Source organism: Microcebus murinus, chromosome 11 (genome assembly GCF_040939455.1).
Source record: "Microcebus murinus isolate Inina chromosome 11, M.murinus_Inina_mat1.0, whole genome shotgun sequence".
In the NCBI taxonomy this organism is placed as follows: domain Eukaryota; kingdom Metazoa; phylum Chordata; class Mammalia; order Primates; family Cheirogaleidae; genus Microcebus; species Microcebus murinus.
The window spans coordinates 60,402,851-60,424,975 of record NC_134114.1 but is presented as its reverse complement, the minus strand read 5'-3'; the positions used below and the strand labels follow the sequence as shown (position 1 = coordinate 60,424,975).

The window sequence follows — 22,125 nt, the reverse complement described above, 5'->3', positions numbered from 1 at the left end:
TCCTTGGCTACTATACCACCACCACTTTTTCCTGGAATAACCTCTTAACCCCTCCTATTGCATCTTCTCTTTCCCTCAGGGCCATTGTGTAAGGTTCTAAAGTATATGACTTGTCTACCCTTCCACAGCAGTACTGTTACAATTCATATTCCATATAGTAGCCATTAGATCTTTGTAAAAGAGTAATCAGAGTACACCACTCTTTTGACTAAAACCCTTTAATGGCTTACAACTAAGAAAAATATCCAACTTTCTTACTCTGACCTACAAAATCTGATATAATCTAGCCCTGCCCATATCCCTGAGCTCTTGCGTACCAACTACTCTCTCCATTCTGGTAATATGCCTCATGCATTAGCTTGCTTTCTTTTCCTCCAAAAGGTCAACCTCAAGTTCCAATTTAGGAATGTTTTACTAGCTGTTCTCTTTCCCTGGAATGCTCTTCAGCCTGATTTCTGTAGGATCATCTCCTTGTCATTCACACTTCAGCTTCAACAGCATCAGGGAAGGCTTTTGTGACTCAATTTAAAGCAGCCCCCACAAATGCACTATCACATCACATGATTTTACTTCATTGCTTAGTACATATGAATATGTCTTTTCCTCCTAATTATTAGATGCTCCATCCCACACATATGTAAGTACCTTGTCTTTTGTTCAACAAGCTAAGAGTAGAATCAAGAATATAATACTATTTACAATAGCTGCAAAGGAATGAAAATATCTAGGAATATACTTAACCAAGGAGGTAAAATATTTCTATGAGGAGAATTACAAGACACTGATGAAAGAAATCATAGATGATGTAAACAAATGGAAAAATATACCATGCTCATGAATTGGAAGAATCAACATTGCTAAAATGTCCATACTGCCCAAAGCGATTTATAGATTCAATGCAATCCCCATCAAAATACCAATGCTATTTTTCACAGATCTAGAAAAAATAATTCTAAACTTCATATGGAACAAAAAAGAGCCCAAATAACCAAAGCAATTCTAAGCAAAAAGAATAAATCTGGAGGTATCACATTATCTGACTTCAAATTATACTAAAAATTTATAGTAACCAAAACAGCTTATGATTGGTATTAAAGTAGAGACATAGATAGACAAATGGAACAGAGTAGAGAACCCAGAAATAAAACCATATATCTACAACCAACTGATTTTTAACAAAGTAGAGAAAAACATACACTGGGGAAAGGATGCTGTATATAATAAATGATGCTGAGAAAATTGGATAGCCACATGCAGAAGAAGGAAATGGGATCCCTACCTCTCATAATAGATAAAAAAAATTAACTCAAGATGGATTAAAGAGCTAAATGTAAGGTCTGAAATCATAACAATTTTGGAAGAAAACATAAGAAAAATTCTTCTAGACATCAGCTTAGGCAAAGAATTTATGACTAAGATCCCAAAGACAAATAAAGCAATAACAAAAACAACAACATAAATAAATAAATAAAACTTAATTAAATGAAAAAGTTTCTGCACAGCAAAAAAATAATCAACAGAGTAAATAGACAACCTACAGAATGGGAGACAATATTCACAAACTGTGTATCTGACAAGGGCTAATATCTAGAATCTACAAAGAACTCAAACAAACCATTAAGAAAGTAAATAAACCATTGAAAAATGGGCAAAACATATGAACAGAATATTTGCAAAAGAGGATAGACCAACAGACATATGGAAAAATACTCCACATCTTGAATCATCAGGGAAACGCAAATTAAAACTACAATGTGGTACTACCTTACCCTTTACCAGAATGGCCATTATTAAAAATTAAAAAAAAAAAAGTAGATGTTGGCATGGATGAGATGAAAAAGAATGCTTATACATTGTTCATAGGACTGTAAATTTGTACAACCTCTATGGAAAACAGTATGGAAGTTTCTCATAGAACTAAAAGTAGACCTACTTTTAGTTTGATCTAGCAATCCCACTGATGGGCATCTATCAACGGGAAAAACAGTCATTTCATCAAAAAGACATCTGTACCTGAATGTTTATCACAGCAAAATTCACAATTGCAAAGATATGGAATCAACCCAAGTCCTCATTAAGTGATGAGTGCATAAATATATATGGAGTACCACTCAGCCATAAAAAGGAATGAAATAATGTCTTTTGTAGCAACTAGGATGAAACTAGAAATAGAACTAGAGAACATTATCCTAAGTGAAGTAACTCAGGAATGGAAAAACAAAAATCACATGTTCTCACTAATACATGGGAGCTAAGCAATGGGTATACATGGTCATAAAGTGGTGTAAAGGATATTGGAAACTAAGAAGGAAGAAGGGTGAGAAGGAGGTGAGGTAAAAAACTTACTATTTGGTACAATGTATACTATTCTGGTGACCGGTACATTAAAAGCCCTGACTTCAGCATTATAGAATTCATCCATGCAACAAGAACTCACTTGTACTTTCTAATAGTTTGTAATACAAATTATAAAAAAGAGAAAAAAACATGAAATTATTATTTTCATGGTTTCTTTGAAATAGGAATGTATAGATCTGTCTGGTTTTATATCGATAACGCCCTTACTTCATTAGTTTGTCAAATTTATTTGTAAATATAATTCATATCTTATCCTCTATAGTCTGGAAATTTCTGGAAAGTCATATATCTTGGCCCTATGAAAAATCCTTTTTAAAATCAGCACTACATACATAATAGATTGTGACAGGGAAAAAGTCCATTTTCTCTGTATTTCATAAGCAGAATATCATATATCACCAAGTAAGAGAAACCCTATGACTTCAGATTACAATGAAAATACATGTCTATAAAGAATATTTCCTGTGGTTGGAGCTAACAAGAACCCCTATATCAAGGAATGTTTTCAGACGCTACAGTATACCTTCCAGAGGACAACTATTCTGAAAGCACAACTTGAAGACAGCTTACTTAAATGCTAACTTAAGTTCAAAAATTGAAATAAATGAAATAAAATAAACAATATTAATACATCACAATCCATGTATTTGCATATATAAATACACCAGTGTGGAAAAAGAATCTTTTCCAGTCTTTTGAGAAGTCAATTCCCATGACCACTAAGTTTTGTTTACCCAGCTTGTGTGGTAAGCTGATTTCTAAAGACAGATAATTTACTTTGTTAAAGACTGTGTTTACCAAAGAGTTTTCAATAACTGATGAAGCTTCTCAGGTCTTTGGTAGTAGCAGGATATCGACCTTAAATGTTTCCCAATCTATCCCTACTATTGCTTGCAAATCACACTCATACACTTACCTACAATCACTATTCTTCAGATAACTCTTCCTGAATTAGTATAATATCCTCCTGTCTTCACTGCCAATCGGTAAACTTTCCCTCCATCTAATACCTAGTTTCCAGGGAAATTTTTCTAAAGCAGTGTTCATTATGCCATTCATCAGCTCAAAATCTTTTATCAGTTCCTAGTACCATTCATAAAAGAAGTCCAGATAAATAAAGTTAGCATTTAAGTCTCTTTGTGATCAAGTTCCACCTACCTTGCCAACTTTATTCATATTTCTATGCACCGCATATGGGCATTATTCCTCAATCTTTCAGATTCTTCCTCCACACATTTGCTTATGTAATCTGTTCCCCTGATAGGATACCCTTCTTTTTAGTTACGGAATATCCCAAGTTTCTCTAACAAAGAGAATCAAAAAGTGTCATGGCTTCAATCAAGCTAGATATTTCTCTCTCACACATAATAAATAGTCCAGATGTAGCTGGGTAGTCCATGATAGATATCCTGCCCTGCTTCAAGAGACTGTCCAGGGCCCATGATTCTTATCTTGTTGCTCAACCACCTCTTAGGATGTTTTCCTTAAATGCTAGGTGGAAGATGGGCTAATAAAGAAGAAAGAGACATAGAAATATATACCCAATCATTTTATGGTCAAGATCCCCAAACTGTACACATCATTTCCACTCATATACCAATGGCAATGACTTTGTCACAAGGCCATACTTTACAGCTAGTGAGGCTGGGGAATGTACCTTCCACATTGGCAGCTACATACCCTGCTAAAACTTGCGGATTCATCAGATGGTGGAAGGGGGTTCTGTTAAGGGGACTCAGTGGACTGGGTTCAATTGTTAGTGTCTATATTATCTTTCCTCAGGTTACGCTTCTAGAAACACCATTCATTTTCAGAGCCAAACTTAGATAACACCTCCTCCTGACCAGTCTTCTCCAATTTTATCACAGCTCCTTATTCCCTAGTCCTGCAAAAGAACTATCAACTCTCTCTCCTCTGAAATTTCGTAGTTCTTCTACTTGTTATAGAATTTGGCACACTTTAGACATATTTCAGTTGGCCATATACATATTAAAAATTTGTCAGAAAATTTGCCAAAAAGAAAAAGATTCGTGTGTGCTATTAATTAATCTTCCTTCATTGTTTTATTTCATATACAAAGATTGTTGGAGACAAAGCCTGTGCCAAACTCTTATTCTATATTTCTAGAAGCAGTGTGGAAAGGAATAAATAAGCAATAATATTGGTAATGATATTGTTTCATTCAATTCACTGATAATTTATCTTCATTTATTACACATATGACATTTTTAAAAGAACACACAGATTTGATATAGAGAAATTATAATTTTTAGAAATTATTTAGAAACAAGATTATTATAAAAGATTTTCAATTAAAATATTATGTTCAAAAATTTTACTGAAAATATTTTCTAATAATGATGTTTAAACAAAGGGTGCCTGTATTTATTGTACTTTAGTAATGATTTATCAAAATCAAACAAAATCCTTGAATAATAATAATGGATTGCTATGCATTTTTAATTTCTTAGGTTTTTAGTTTTTTTATTCTCACTTCTGATTTCTTTATTCTATTTGCCAACATCTCAGTTAGTTTTGGTGTTCATATCTTCTTATTTTGGCATAACTATCCTATAGTTTCAGACAACATGAAGCAACCTTTGATCTAGTGTGATAAAATATTTTTTTTCATGATGTTTTAATACAGGACAAATACCTATTTTACACTTAATTATACATAATGATAGATGATTTAAGTTATAGAATTTCACTTTTACACTGTAAATTTTGAATGTAACAAATTTTAAAAATAGACCTATTTTACTTTCAATATTGAACTATAAATTATAATAAGGTAGTATTTCTTTTGATTAATATACTGACCAGGTATAATGGATATTTACACATTGTTCTATGTTGGTAAAGTACTTAAAATGCCTGAAACAAACTCTTATCAAACCAAATTTAGATAATTATGTATCAGAGTCTTTTGAAAAATACGAACATACATATTTGAAACATATGATAAATTACCTTTACCTAAAACTCAGAAAAATTATAACAGCCTCCTATTAAAAATCTTTTTAAACAGAAATCTGAGTTTGTCAGTAATTTGAAATTTAAATGTATGTAATGGCCTGGGGGAATTGTAGTAAGCGTTGTTCCCAGGGTGAGTTATAAACATGGAAATACTTTTTAAAACACCTATGTATGCTCCAGTGAAATGTATTATTCTAAAATTATGTTAAAATAGCACTTAAAACACATGGATTTACATGACCATGTCTATGATACATTTAATAAGCATGCTTTAAAAAGCCATAAAGCAGTGGCTAATATTGAATACATTTTTAATATTGATAATTTATCCTTTCTGTGTACTTAAAAAATCTACTTGGGCAAACTTTATTTTAAAATGTAACTGCTGATTTTATTGGCAAACCTATAATAATGTATATGATCAATCTTTACTTAATTATTTTGTGTTGCAAACACAATTAATAAATCATCTTTGAAGTGCACTGACTATAATCAGTATATTCTGGAACAAGTCCAAGGGGCCATTAATCAAAACATGCAGCAAGGAAAGTGAGTGTCGCAGCCTTAACAGTTAGGTAAACACCGAGGGAAGCTAATAAAAACCTATCTCCTTTAAAAATCACCCCTGTGTTTACTTTTGCAACTAAGATAAACATTATGATAAAATTAAGGTTGTGTAAAAAATGAGGTTTGCTCATGATGACCAAAATAAACACATAGCAATTGAACATTCATTTTATATACCTAATTTGACACTAAAAATGTTTAAAGTTCAGGTACCAAAAGTCTTCAAGAACTGGATATTTGAATCTGATAATTATATTTTTCATATAAACACATATAATTTTCAAATATTTTGAGATTTAAACTAGAAAAAAGCAAAAAATTTGTTAGCCATTTTTAAGAATCAAGGTATAAACTTGAAAATAGGTTCTTTAAAAAAAAGTAGGATGGCCAACTACCACATTTTAAATTGCCAAATGCAAGTTCATCTCTCTCTCTGTCCTCCCCATATATTATTGATATATATTTTTAAGTAATCCATTGATTTTAAAACATAGTCTTCTAAAGATGTTATTTTTCTTCAACATTGTACCTTATTGATTGCTAAATGGAAGGAAAGAAAATTTGCTGTGTTAGCACTATGGGCATGGGCAATCCTCAGTTCCATAAAAATGATAAAGGAAATACTTCTGGTTTGAAAATTCCATGAACACAGTTTTCTTCGCAGGAAAAGATTTGCAAGATTTGGCCAAAGACCTGTTGAAAATAGTGCTTTTAAAAATAACAGGATCTCATCTGACTGTCATATCCATCTTGAAAGGCAGGGCAGAGGTAGTATTAATTCAATCCCTTCACTCACAAAGTTCTGTTTCTACTGCATTACTGTAGTGATTTTGAGCAAGCAGTAAAGTTAATCTTTATTCAGCTATTTATAAATATGGATACAGACAGAATTGTACTTCATAGAGTTGTGGTTGAGAATTAAATGAATTAATGGGATAGGATTCAGGTGTTTAATACAGCACCATGCACACAGCAACCAAATAAATACTAGTTACTACTGTTATTTTGTAGCAGTAAGATAAAGTAGCTTAAAAGTATGGTCTTTGGAATAAGATGATTCTAGATTCAAAATCGCAGATACAACACTTATCTTTGGCAAGTTATCTTCCCTTGCTAGGTCTGAGCTTCCTGATCTATGTAATGGGTACAATTAAATAAGATACTGCATAGACAGAGCTTAGCACAATGTCTACGACATACTTATTTAATAAATGCTAAATATTCTCATTATTACTGAATGATAGATCTTACTAATAATTATGTGAATACAAAATGTCATTAATAGAAATTAAAAGTCAAATAACAACTGGGAAAAATAATAACATTTGAGATATAAGGAGCTCTTATAAAGGAATAGGAGACAAAGATCTCCACTCAAAATCAGCTAAGGTTATGAACAGGTAATAAAGAAAAGGTGAAATGCCAAAAATCAATATATATTTAAAATTTATAAGACTTATTTAATGGTTAAATACAAAAATTCAAAGAATGAGATACTATTCATTGATTAAGTGATTAGAATGATCTGGCAATGACCAAGATGAAACAGAAAATAAAAGAACAAAAGGCAAACACTGCTTGTGAGAGTACAAATTGTTATAGCCTTTCTAGAGAAATTCTGGAGAACATAAGAAAGAGCTAACAAATACACATGTCCTATGACCTAGTAATTCTACTTTTGGGAATTCATATGTACAAATATATACAATGCTCTTAGCAATAACATAAATGTGGATAAACCCTAAACGTCCAGTAGGAGATTGGTTAAAGGAATTATAGATCTCTACAACAGAACACTATAACTATCAAATGCTGTTGAAATTATCTGTGAAAGTAGAAAATGTTTATAATACATTAATATGTAAGTTAAAATATAGCAGGTTACATCATAAATGTACAAGCCTAGTTCTGTAAACAAAGTGTGGAAGAGGAAGAGATCTGCAAAGATAGAGACTAACAGGCGAATAGTGGATACAGCCTGGACAACTGGACAAAGGGATCATTCATGTCCTGGGCAGAAAGCAGGATAGTGTGAGATGTCATCATGGTATGAACTGTTTGTTTCTGGAATTTTTCATTTAATATTTTTAAACCCAGTTAACCATGGGTAACTAAAGCCATGGAAAGCAAAATCACAGATAAGAGACAATTACTGTATTTGCTTTTTTAGAATGTTGGAAGAAATAATAAGAGCTTCTAAATTTAAAGAAAATATAAAACAAAAATTCTTCCTTGATTATTATGTTGTCTGATAAAGGATGACCTCATTAAAATTTTAAGCTAGGTGCTTCATAAAGCCCTAACATATTGTGCTGTTTTATTTAGATACATATTGTGCCCTTATATATTTACAAAAAGTAATTTTATAATGTTCTTGTTTACACTCAGGATGTTATCTGATGATCTTATGAAAGTAAAGTATATAAACATGAAGTAATTTTGCAATTTCTGCAGTCTTTGTCAGCTGGATCATTTTAATATACAGAATTAAAAAGATACAACAAGCAACTCTATAAATCACAATTTTAAGTGATGCAAGATAGTAAATAGCAAGGAATGTACAGCATATGGTTATGTTGAATAATAGCTCTTCATGTTGACGCAAGTTGACAAAACAGGGTGAGTACTCCCCAAGTATAATCATATTGTGTGGATTAGTCACACTAAATTTTTTAAATGAATATTTATCAATATATGCCAGATTCAAGGATTTCAGAGTCTTACTAAAAGTGGGAAAGCATCAGAAATCTAAAAATATTCCTGAAAAGAAGCATTTATATTTACCAAAAAAAAAAAAAAAAAAAAAGCAAAATGGCAGCACAATTCTGCACTTCAGAACTGCTAACACATGGCAATTTAATCTATTATCCCTGGGAGCATTCTACATAAGTTTCAATGTTTTCAATTTTCTAGTTTCCTGTCTTTCAAAAGAATGAAAGTTTTATTATTGGGAATCCAAAATTGAACATTAAGCAATTTGAAAGTGAAGTTAAAAAAACAGAAAATGAAACTAATACAATAGTATTAGATTATTTAAAATCATTAGATCTAAGAAGATGCAACACTGACCAAAATATCAGTGTTTTCTAGTCAATCTGATAATTTGATAACTGTTAACAAGAGTTAAAAAAACAGTACCAAAAGGTAGGAAAAACAGAAGAAAAGTCCTCTGCAATGTGAGAAACAGGGATGCTATCTGATCCATGAGGAAAAGCTGAATTCTGAACACGGGCCACACAACCTGCTAGGTCTGGCTTCCGAGAAGCCCTCAGCTAGGGCTCATGCCCTCTTTTCCTCGTGCTCTCCTGCTCTCATCACATTCACACATTCCACCTGGGCATGTGCTCATAGCCTGTTTCCTCTGCCTCAACACTCTGTTCTCTACTCTCTACTCCACTATTTTACTCTTCTTTACTCTTCAGATCATAGCTCAAATGGTGTTTCTTCAAGCCATACCCTCTTTGTTAGTTTACCCCTAAATCCTTCACTCCTTCAAAAATTTACAATTACATATCTATGTAATGATGTAATTAATGCTTGTGTTCTCTCAGGTAGAAGAAATGATATGAGATCAAGGAATGGGTCTAGTTTGCTCAGCAATATGAGGGAAGTCATGGTCAAAATTCTTTGGCTTTCAACAGTGTCTACTGTACATTTCCTTAGTCAATGTGAAATCATGTGGTAGACCTACAATGAATGCAAACTCAACTGAGAGGCTATCATAGAAGATATAGAAGAAATAACATGAGGGACTGATAAAAATGTCTGAAATCCCACAGAGGCTTAGAATTGAAAATAACTAATGAAGTCAGGCTTCCTACATGAATTTAATGAGATATAATGGTTAATAGGCTGTGATGATAGGAACTATAAAATCAAAATTTTCTGTGCAATCTTTTCTTTGTCACTAAGAGAAGTAAACACAATTGTGTAATATATTCATTCTCTGTTAGTCTTTTCTAATTAAACATGGCTAAGAACACAAGGAACATGAATAAACATTTTAAACTCAGCAAACATACTGTGTCCTTGCAGAAGTTGACGTGCTGAGGAGCAGAGTCATGGGCGGGTCTTTTTTCCTTTAGCTTTCTAGGCTTAAGATAATTTGATTTTTTTTTTTAATGTTTGGAACATAAATGAAGATTTGATACATTCTTCCATTATCTAAAAGGATAACTTATTCATGCTTATTGTAAGAACTTCATTTATAGCAAGTGGCTTGTCACAGGATTTGTCCAAATAATAGATATTTTCAGTATACAAATGTAAATAATCATAGATAAGAGTGTAATTCGTTGTATTAGTTGTATTTTCAAATAAATAACCCACCCTCTCCTTTTTTAGGACATTAAAACTAGGTATCAATTAACTGTTCTTCCTTTTATGCCTGGAATTTTGTCACGATACCTTGACTCATTCAGTCATATTTCAAGAAGATTCAGAGTGTTTGAAATTATTTTGGTAACCTGTAACACATAACACTGGTCCTTGGACCTGTGACCCTTAAATGACTCAGTATACAGTTCATTGCTAATTATAAATTAGTAGTAAATCTTTTTGATATTTTAAGCTATAGTGGAAAAAATCTGGCCACTCTTTTGTTTTTATGAAGGCCATGGAATAAAGAGATCCAAAGATTTAAATATTTTTATCTATTTTGATTTTTGTTAACTTTCTCCTTAAAACATTAAGTAGTGATAAAGATGTGAAAAACTGCACTGTAGGAGAATTGGAATATTTAAAGATGGTTGGTATTTTTAATTTTAATTTTATATCTTTTGTATAGCTCTACAAGGAAATGTTTTGTAATTTGGTTTCATTATTAAGATCCAGTACTTGGCAGCCATAGTTTAGCTAATATTGTTTAGTACTGTTTGCTTGTATGTTGACAACAAAACCTTTTGGAGGACCCACAAATCATGATACTGAACACATTTCTGAGACATTCTGAGCATCAAAGCAAGTGCTATGGCAATACTTGTGTAGACTGCTTGAGATGTCCCAGGCCGATTCCAAAAAGAAAAACTGTAAATACTAGTTCTACATGCCCTGAAAGTATGAGTTCATGCATTTTCCCAGCCCTATGGGACACTGGCTGGGGCGTTTGGTGCCCAACAATAACTGGCAGCATGGCATACCTGCAGTGCACCTAACAATATCAAAGCAAGGTTTTTATTCTAAAACAGAATAAAACTATTCAATAAAAAAAAAAAATTAGCTGGCCTTGGTGGCATATGTCTATAGTCCCAACTAATAAGGAGGCTGAGGCAGGAAGATCACTTACTGGAACCCAGGAATTCAACGCTGCATTGAGCTATGATTGTGACACTGCATTCCAGCCTGTGTGACAGAGCAAGACCCTGTCTCAAAAAACAAACAAAAAATGCCCTAAATGTATTCCCACTTATGATAGATGGTATATTTAAAATCTGGAACATAATTCTAATTTAGAACCTTACAGTTGATATACTGTATCCTCTTGCAATCACAAAATTATTTCTATCTCTGTCTCTCAAAAGCTTTGTTGAGGCAATGGACCAAGCACACACCCTTCAAACATCGGTTGTGCAGTTCTGGAAAAATAACTACATCTTTCTGAGCCTTGGCTGCTTTTCATGTGTAAGAAGGGTAAAGTTAATGCCTACCTTGTAAGATTTGTGTGAGATTTAAAAGAGATATAATTAGGAAGCACTTATCACTATTCTTACTTATTTTTTGTATCTATCTACTCCTACACCTTGTCATTATACCAGTGATACAGGGTCATAATAAATATTCAGCTAAATTTAAAAGTCACTAAGATTTTTGTTTTATAGAGATGTATTTAATATTTTTAAGACTACAAGGTAACCTATGGTATTTAAAAAGTACCAAAAATTTTACATTGTAAAATATCTATAAACACTTAAATTTAAAAGACAGATAATTTTCTCATAGATAGATATGTCATATTTTTAATGGTTCCACAAATTTTGATTGATAACAGCTAATAAATATAGAAGTAACTTATTGCTAAAGCATAATCATGTTTTGAAAATGATGAATAGTTAAAGGTGTTAATAAAATTATAAATATTGGGAGATATCTTACAGATCATCTAGTATAATCCTTTCATTTATAGATGAGAAAACTAAATTCTGGAAAGATAAAATGCCTTCTATAGACAGAAAAAATAAATTAAACCATAGTACCTATGACCACCCCTATTCCCCATTTTGTTTGTTCTTGAAATGCAGAGCTGGAGAAGCCCTAAGAAGCCAAATAGAGAAAGTACATGTAAGATGACCAGTGGGAATGTCTGAAGGGACTGGAGGTCATGGAATCTATTTAAGGGTCCAGGGAACTGTTAAGTTTAGAGGTAGGGGCCAATGTCTTTTTACCCTTAAGTAGCAAACTAACCACATCTGTATTTGCTTGGGAGGCTATAGCTAGAGTACATTAACCTAATTGATGTATATATTCTTGATGGCTAGGAAGGCAGAAAAATAATAGTAGATTTAATTTAACAACATAAAATATGTGCTAATCATCAGTATTTGACAATGTCTTATTCTAAGATTTTTTTTAGAGCTAAGGGCTTATTTTTATTTTTGTTTTGTAGAAGCTTCTATTTTTCTTGATAAAAAGAATTGGGAAAGTAGAACTAGTATTTTAAATTTTTAAGAGCCACAAAATTTCAGTCTCCTGTATTTAAAATGGAAAAAATATTCCTAAAGTATAAAAAGTAAAATAAGAACAAAATACACAATTTAACTTTTTGTTTTATTTGGACAAAAGAGAAGGAACTACAAAGCAGGATATCAATCATTTACCATCTGATTGATACATGTTATACTAAATTTCCTTTAATCTTTAAAATGCTTCCTGACATATAACACGTGTTTTTCATTTGTATTTAGGGGCAGTCTTGCCTAAAGGCCCTACAATGTTATAATTGACAATTCAAAAAAGCTGATATGATTTATGCCAACTTTTAAAATGGTGAGAGTATAGAAAACAAGCATTGACATGATCGTCTAAATGTGGAAAAGGAACAAAATATTAATTGTATGTATGTTTGTAGAAACAAACACATTGCCTTTATTAAAAAGCTAAATAAAAATATGGAGTCTTGATTCATAGTTACATTTCTTTCTTCCTCGTGCCATGCATATCAAAATCCTATTTAAGCAATATGGTGTACTCAGAAAATTTAAGTAACCTCAAAACCTAACCTTTAGTTCACACATAGAGTGTAAAGTCCTAAGATGCAGCTCTCTAACATAAAAGCAATATATTTCTTCCTTCCCTCACACTCTGAAACTTTATCAGACAAAACAATTAGACCAAAAGTTCTATAAGGACAGGAGTTTTGTCTATTTTCTACTCCCCTGAGTGCTCAGCATGATCAATATTATGCCTGGTTTTGTTCACAATGTAGGTCAAAGGAAAAAAAAAAAAGGAAATATTATGCCTGGCAATAACCAATACTCACTAGTTACTTGTTTACTGATTGGCTGAATGAAGTACAGTATTCTGAGTATCTCAAATTGCATGAAATTTTATTATTTACCATGTTAATCTACAAAAATAGTTTGGCTACCCCAATGTTTGTAAATTGGAAATATTTTTGGTTCGTTATGTAAAAGAGACCATATTTGAACTCTATGAACTCTAGCAAGGGGTTATGAGCTAATTAATAAATTCATATGATAAACACAAACCAGTAAGAGTTTAATGCATACTGGGTTTTTGCATATATTGTTTAAAGGCATTGGGACCCAGTGTAGTATACAGATGGCATTTTTAAGTACAAGTAGATCAGGCCACTTGTAGAGAGAATAAAAACCCAATGATAAGACAAAATAATTCCACTGTTTACTATATAATACTTATTTTTATGCTAGAAACTAAAATATGTTCCTCTGAGGCTGCCAGTATCCCGAGGGCATGGAATGTGCCTAAGCCTTGGCATCCTTATTGTCTATGATAGAATTCTAAAGATTTTTGTTCTCAGGACCCCTTATACTTTTTAAAATTCTGGGAGGTCTCAAGAGTTTTGAGTCCACATTTCAGTTTATGTGGACTATCGCCATACTGAAAATTAAAACTGAGAAAATTTAAGAATATGCACTAATTCATTTAAAAATAACATGCATCTAGTATATGATAAGATGAATAACATATTCTTTATGAAACATCATTATATTTTCCAAACAAAAAAATCTTTTAAGGGGATTGTTTCATACTTATGCAAATCTGTTTGCTGGCTGCTTTGATTGAAAACAGTTGGATTTTCATTAGCTTCTGCATTCAATCAGCTGCAACATGCTATTTTAATTGAAGGATATGAAGAAAATCCAGCCTCACACAGGTATGGAATTGAAGAAGGATAGACCTTGTGGTCCCCCACCCCTACCATTCCATACTTTGAAAACCCCTGGACTTTAACATCATCTGTCATATGGTCATTGTTCAATAACTGTTTATAAAATTAACAAAAAATTTAAAGAAAAAATAAATGCTCAGAATATATACACATATAACCAACCATATAAATGATATGTACATTCATTTTGGATTCAACTGATAATATTCTTTACAAATGCTCATTGTTTTGCTGTAATAAAATGTTAAGTATTCCAACTTCTCAACTCATTACAACTAAATTGGAATGTAGATGGATAGAGGGCAGTCAGAACCAAAGAGTGAAAAACCAGTGAAAATAATGTAAAATAAAATACATAATGACAAAACTTAAATTAGCAAATGACTAGGAAGAAATATTTTACTTGAAAACTACGAAGCATAACCAAAGTAAGTGGCTAATTTGAATGCTATATAGGTCTCTTTTAAGCAATAAATTAGATTGAAATACTTTATTTAACACAAGCTGGATTCTAATATTTTTAGTATATTCCATGCCATTTTTAATTAATCCATAAAAACTATAAGAAAAGTGTTTTTGCTTATATTTTTAGCATTTCTGATTTAAATATTAATGGGAATTAAATATCAGAGAAAATATACTAATTCAAACATTTTACAATTTCCAAAATCATAATTTTATTCTTAAAAATAACTTTAAGTAAATATAGAAAAAAATATAATTTTTAAGATTATGTATTTGATTTTTTAAAATGTCATCTATTTGGCAAAGAATAAAATAACACTTACTTTTCCTTTTCTTGAAGCTGATGCTCCTGAGGAGCCATTTTAGGTTCTGTCCCAAGATTTCTTTGCATTCGCTGCCTCCTCTTTCTACTTGGTGCAATATCAGTGACATCAGGAATTGAAATAATGGAGTCATCTTTACTCACAGTGGCTAAAATAAAATGACATAAGAATATGATTCAACAAAATTATGCACATAATTTGTTAGTAAAATATCGGCTTGCTGCTTTCGTATTGCCATAAGATGACAATTAAAATATAGCAAAACTATTCTCTTAAAGCTTTATTCAGATTTGATGAAGTGAGCCAGTTAGATGGTACATAAAATATTAGTACTAACATAAAACATTACATGTATTGTACCTGTGGAATAATTTGATCAAAATGATCTTTGCCTATTCTCAGGCAACCACCTTCCCAAACACATTGTTGGCACAGTTTAATCTCTCATTGCTAGAACTGGACAGATGCCTTGAACCACCTCTAAATACTGTTTGGGGGGAAAAAAACTACTATAGGAATGATATAAATCAAGCTGATATGACACAGTAATTATCAGCAGAAATGGGGACTTTCGTTAGTGACTCAGAGATAATTTCACAGACTTGTAAGCTAACTGTGACAAATAAGTACAAGAATAATGCAGAAAATAGTAACAGATCTACCTAATGTAGCTAAACTATTTTTTTTTTTTTTTGAGACAGATTCTCGCTTTGTTGCACAGGCTAGAGTGAGTGCTGTGGCGTCAGCCTAGCTCACAGCAACCTCAAACTCCTGGGCTCAAGCAATCCTGCTGCCTCAGCCTCCCGAGTAGCTGGGACTACAGGCATGCGCCACCATGCCCGGCTAATTTTATATATATATTAGTTGGCCAATTAATTTCTTTCTATTTATAGTAGAGACGGGGTCTCGCTCTTGCTCAGGCTGGTTTCGAACTCTTGACCTCGAGCAATCCGCCCGCCTCAGCCTCCTAGAGTGCTAGGATTACAGGCGTGAGCCACCGTGCCCGGCTTAATGTAGCTAAACTATTAAATTATACCTTGAAGTGTTTGAAGCATGAGAAACAGAAGCAATAATAGAAACATGTTTGATTTACATTCCTTTATTCTTTATTAACAACTTAGTTTCAAAAAGCTTTAGGGGAGTTTATTCCTTTACATTCAATAAATTCCACTATAATATATACTACTATAAAAGAAAAGGGGCCCTTTGCTATTGGTAAATAAAGCAATGATATCAATATAATTTGAACATTAGGATGTCCTATTCGTTCATGTGATTTTTTCCCCCCAGTATGGTAACATTTAAAAGCAATCAGGGGCAAGCTATCATTCCAATTGAAGCGAAATCCTTAGCAATGTACAAAGGTCTTATAGAGGTTGTGTTGAAAATCCTGCATGTATAAGTCCATTCCTTTAGCACAAATAGGGGCTGGTTTAATAGAGTGAGATAGTCAAGAACTCTATACTCTTTTCAAAAGTTAAAAGATCTGCTGAAGTTGTGATAACAGCTGAAGAAGTTATGAAAACATTTTTCCCTGTATCTTAAATGAGCTTTTTTATTTTGATGAAACTATTGGAATCAGATGCACTCAATAACTAACATCTCCTCCCTTTGAGAGGAATTGTGATGCAAAGGTCAGGTGACTATGATGCTGGGTGCAAGAGTTCCTGGATATTTAATGGAACTAGCATTTTTATTAGAATCATAACTAGAGACCTAAAAACAGCGATGACAAAACTATATACATCTTGAATGTTCTGTCCAAACCTTAATTTTTTCCCCATAAGCCTTATTTATGTTTAGAGTACAATTTTGCAGAATGAGTGGTTTTTCCAGTACACATATATCACATTCTAGCAAAAAAAGGCTGCATGTTTTCATGAGATCATTTGAACATTGCTGACCACTCTCTTGAAACCCTTTTCTTGATTTTTCTTTTCTTAATAACGACTACTATTTTTCAGAACTTATGTGCTGGGTACTTTGCTAAGGGTTTTACATGCATTACTTTATTCATCCTTAAAATTTGTAAAGTACTTACTATTACCACCATCCTTTTATTTATGAGGAAACCAAGGCTTCAGAGAGGTTAAGTGGCTTGTCCAAAGCACATAGCCTTTGCTCTTATATTTTATCATTATGACAATTAAAAATATTTATCTCTCATGGGTAAATTATTCTCTGATCAAATATTAACTGAATGTCCATCAAAACATACTTTATTTTCCAAATTTGTTTAAGTTTTAGAACATATATTTTCCATTAGACTTCTTGTATATTATTTCATTAACTTCTAAAAATGTATTGGGAGTAGAGAAGGATAAATTATGAAGGGAATTTTTCTGAACACATTGAAGCTGAATGATTTCCCAATTTTTATGAAGCTATGAGTTGACTAATAAATGTATAAGTATAGGCTTGCCTATGAACAAAACTAGCAAAAGTGCTGGAGGTAGAGGACATTTCAATTGTAGACAGACTTGCAAAATGGAGAAAGGTTATATTTAATGTCACAGAGGATATCTTAGGAAGAAAGAATATTAAGTTTAAATTAAAATATAATGTAAAATTAAAAAAATAAATTTACTAAAAAGTTCTGCTATACATTTCAAAACTCCAAATGATGACTTACAATTGGGAACCAAAAGGATATTCTATGTGTGATGTGTTTACAATATTTGTTATGATGTCTGCAATTTACTTTAAAATACAATGTGACTAAAGGTGTGTTAGTTAGGGTGAACTATAATTCAGACGTTTCTAGAATCTAACCAGGAATGAATAGACCAGGAGCAGATTGATGGGATAAAAAATCCATACTCCTGAGGGGGCTACTATAGACACTTTTGTTGTTCATATGTCAATCAATAGCTGATGATTTACTAATACTAATTAGTATACTGAATGACAAAATGCCTGTCAATTAGTAAAAACAAGGCATGTAAACTAACTCAATGAATATTGTATATGGGCCTTCATGACTGAAATTAAAAGTACTAGAGATATACAGATTGGCCAAAATACTTTTGGGATACTTCCCATCATTTTATGAATAAGATAAAAAAAATTCCATGAGGCCTATTTACACTTAGAGATGATGTCTTATGTTAAATCTTTAAGTGGTTTTTTTATCCATCTGTGAACTCTGTATAGTCATGGTTGCTTGATGATAGGAAATATTGTCATCCTTGCCTTTGCAATCTTTATATTTGCCAAATATGAAGGACATTTTCTATGAGGTGGTGACCAGGACACCTAAAAGGACAGAGAGCTTAGAATTTCCTCAAACTTACAGCGTAAGCTCATGAACTATTTTGTACTTATTTACAAGTAAATATATAGTTGTTAATTGTATGTGTGACAAAATTTAATAGGATCATTTTATTATTATTATTATTATTATTATTATTGTCTTGAAGCAGAATTGTGGGGGAGGTGACTAATCTTCTCCAACTTCAAAGTTCTTGGTGGCCATCATTATTTATCACAAAGAAACTGAAGTTGTGTATTGCTAAGTATTTCCAGCCATTTCACCACAAAATTATGACTCATTTCTCTTGACAATTACAGTTTAGACTTTCCATAAAATTGGCAAGAGGAAAAGGGGCTAGCTGTATAAGCTTAGTTACTGTTTAAACAGAATGTATATTCTTTGATTTGTGTTTACATCAAGGAAAACAGTCTTCCCTCAGTTTTTTAAGCACTTGTAATAGTAAATTGTATCGTAATAGATCCTCTTACTTTAAATGTTTCTTTAAAAAATTAAGTTTGATCTCTAGTTAGTCTTTAATAAGCCTTCTTTCTCCATGCTACAATGCCAGAAATCAGAAAAATGGGTACTATTCCAACACCTGGTATCTAAATACTGAATTGCTCATCTCAAACATTTTCAACTTTTAACCCATCCTACCTCTGTCCTCTACTTGTGATAGTTTGGTCCTTTTATTCCCTTTCGTCTTGATGCTAAATATTACATTTCTGACATGAGATCCCTTGAACAATGGCTGTGAGTTTTCAAGCAAACAATGCTGTTTGGGATCTGAACTATATCAAAAAGAGGTCAAAGATAGGACCTTAGGAACTTCCAAGATGTCTATAGTATTCATAACCTTACATATTTTTAAGTACAACAATTCAAGTTTTTACTTTCAAATCTTGCATCTCATTTTTAAGAAAAAACATCAATTCATATTAAGGTTATACATACTAGGTTATACAAATTCATTTTAGTATGAGGAAGAACTTGAATAGAATTGGAAAAGAATGGCAACTGTCCAAAGGGTAATGAGGAGGAGTGTGACTTTCTTGGAATGGTGCACATGAGAGACAAAGATGTGGGACATGACACAAGATAGGTATGGGTAATAGGAAGAAGTGGAAGGAAAAAGGATACAGAGATATATTAAATACATTTGCAAGCTTTCAAATTTAGGAAGAAGAGTATGGATTTGATAGACTGGGGAGTTTTTTTCCTGAGATTCCACCTCCAGAATTCTCAGTTTTTAACATAATCATTAGCTTCTTTGTCATGACAATGTGTCTTTCAACATTTCCAGGAATCCTTTTAAAAAGAAAATAAAAGAAAATAAAAAACGATTGCCAATTAAGTTACTACAGCTGAAATACTGATTGGCGTAGCTGTGGGATAAATTTCAAGTTGTCATTAGGTTCACTGCATCTAGAAAATGGGGAATCTTTACACAAGTCCTGTTATTGTGAAAGGTGGCTCCGCAAAAAGCCACACTTCTTCTCATCTGACAGAAGAGCTGCAGGATCTTGGCAGCAGTAGTTCAGACATGAGAAAGGCAGAGTGTTGGCTTCCCTGAGTACTCTCAATTGTCGAAATGAAATGACACCATTGGATAAACTGCCAAGAATTTGGCTGACTTTCTTCTAAGTTAAACTACCTGGTAAACGCTGCCTCTCACCCTTACATCTTGATATTTTTAAAAGTTATTTTTTCAGATTTATATTTTTTAATCAGGCCCTCATTATTATCTCATATTTATGGAATTGTTTTCTCTCCATATGATATATAGATTGGCATACAGAAAGAGTCTATAATACTCTAATGGAGATTGCCATCTCTCCTCCTCTCTCCATACCACATGCATACACTCATCTCCAGACCCTTCCAAACACACATACACAGACACACACACACACACACACACACACACACACACACACACCCCAAATGTCCTGAAGCATGTTATTCATGTCAGTGACAATATAGCTCTTAGATTAAATTACAGAACAAAGGAGGCTCTGATATTTAGGTCCCTTAACAATGAAAAAAAAAAAATTGTGTGCTGTTTGCAAATGTCATATCCCAACAAAAAAGCCCATCAATGGTTCCCCATTGCCTATAAAATAAAGTCCTACGATCCTATATCTTTACTCAAATCCCTTTACTCAAATGTGACCCTCACCTGCCTTTGTAACCACACCTCTCATAAATCTTCTACCATAGCATGTAAGCAATTTCATGGGCTCCAGGGCTCCTACATCTTCATTTTTTCCCCTTACTTTCCCTGTTTTAAATGTCCTCCACTCTTTTATTGGCTATATGCTTCCTTCTAGCACAGCTCAACTCATTTTCAATCATCCTAGTAGTTCCAATCTGCAGCAATCTTTCCTTTCTCTGTTGGACTTATAGTTTGAACCACTCATTTTATACATACCATCTTGTATTGTTATTTTATTTTTATCTTTTATTTCTCCACTCAGATTATGAATATCCTACAGCTAGAATCCCTATTATACCCTAACATATTACCCAATAGTTTTATACAAGAAAATATGCAGCTAGAACTCTTCTTTTCAAATGTGTATCTTATTTTTTAATCAAAAACTTACATACAGACTTCCATCCAAGTACTAACCAGCCTGACCCTGCTTAGCTTCTGAGGTCAGATGAGATAGGGCGTGTTCAGGTGGTATGACTGTAGACTAATGTGCACATACGGGAAGCAATATTCACAGGGTGTTGAGCAGGTGGGAGGGGGGAGAGGAAGGGTAAATGTACACCTAAAGGATGCATTGCACGCTCTCTTTGGGATGGGCACTCTTGTCAGGAAGTGCAAAGGCAATTTATGTAACCAAAGGGTTTGCACCCTGTAATACTCCGAGAAAAAAAAAAACAAAACAACAACCTTACTTAGAGACTTCCAAATGAGATGTAGGGGAGGGAAGGTGGAGTGAGAATACATGGGTTTGGGTCTCCAGTTCTGCCACTTACCTTGGGCACATTACAGAATCCCTAAGTTACTTAGCTGAAAAGATGTATATGAACCATGATTTCTGGAGATGATGAGATAGAATAAATCAACTTTTTTTCCTAAATAAAAATGTATCAGAAATATTTGATATCATCATTAAAGTATAATTAAGAAAATGTGTAGCCTTATAAAGGATCAAATTAAGATTCATTTAGATGAGTTTGAAGAACTTTTAGGTTATCTTTGTTATCTTCCCACAGACACAGAAAGAAAAGAAGTAAAAAAAAAAAAAAAAAAAAAACCACATAAGATGAATTAGTAGTTTTCCAGATTCAAAATAACCTAATTGTCACAAAACCACCATCTGTTACAAATATAGAATAGTACCCAGTCTGCCATGACTGTTTTGGGCTGTTTTATTTATTTCATAAGTGTTTAAGAAATATTTACAATCAGTAAGTTATTGTTTTTTTCTCAAAAGATATAAAATATTAAGGGAAGAAACCAAAACCCAAACCTTAAAATATAACCCTAAGTAATCTGAAACTTGAAACAATATATTCTTTTTCTCTCCAGAGAAAACAACTAACCAATGCCTCAGACTACCTTGTGCCTCTGTAGTATGTCTTACTGACAAGTATAAAGATAATCAAGAACAGAAGCTGAGATAAGGTCCATCACACCATACTTCAATAAGCAGTATCTTAAAGTGACCTATCTTGAGGTAGTAAATTTCTAATCTGACCAAACAAGCAAACATTATTTTTCCTCACTATTCATCAAATAGCCCTTTTTCAAATCTGTAATCAGTTACTACCCAGTTTTCACAATCTAATCTGAATAA

The 22,125-nt window shown here is 32.6% G+C and overlaps 1 protein-coding gene across 2 annotated transcripts in view; it reads right to left on the bottom strand.

Moving 5' to 3' along the window:
• XRCC4 (X-ray repair cross complementing 4) overlaps positions 1-22,125 on the bottom strand; it is a 223,476-nt gene that overhangs the window by 64,065 nt on the left and 137,286 nt on the right. For both annotated transcript variants that reach the window (XM_076008154.1, XM_012784379.3), the window contains exon 7: positions 15,061-15,208. In XM_076008154.1, coding sequence (XP_075864269.1) covers positions 15,061-15,208 — 148 coding nt within the window. The remainder of the gene's footprint in view (positions 1-15,060; positions 15,209-22,125) is intronic.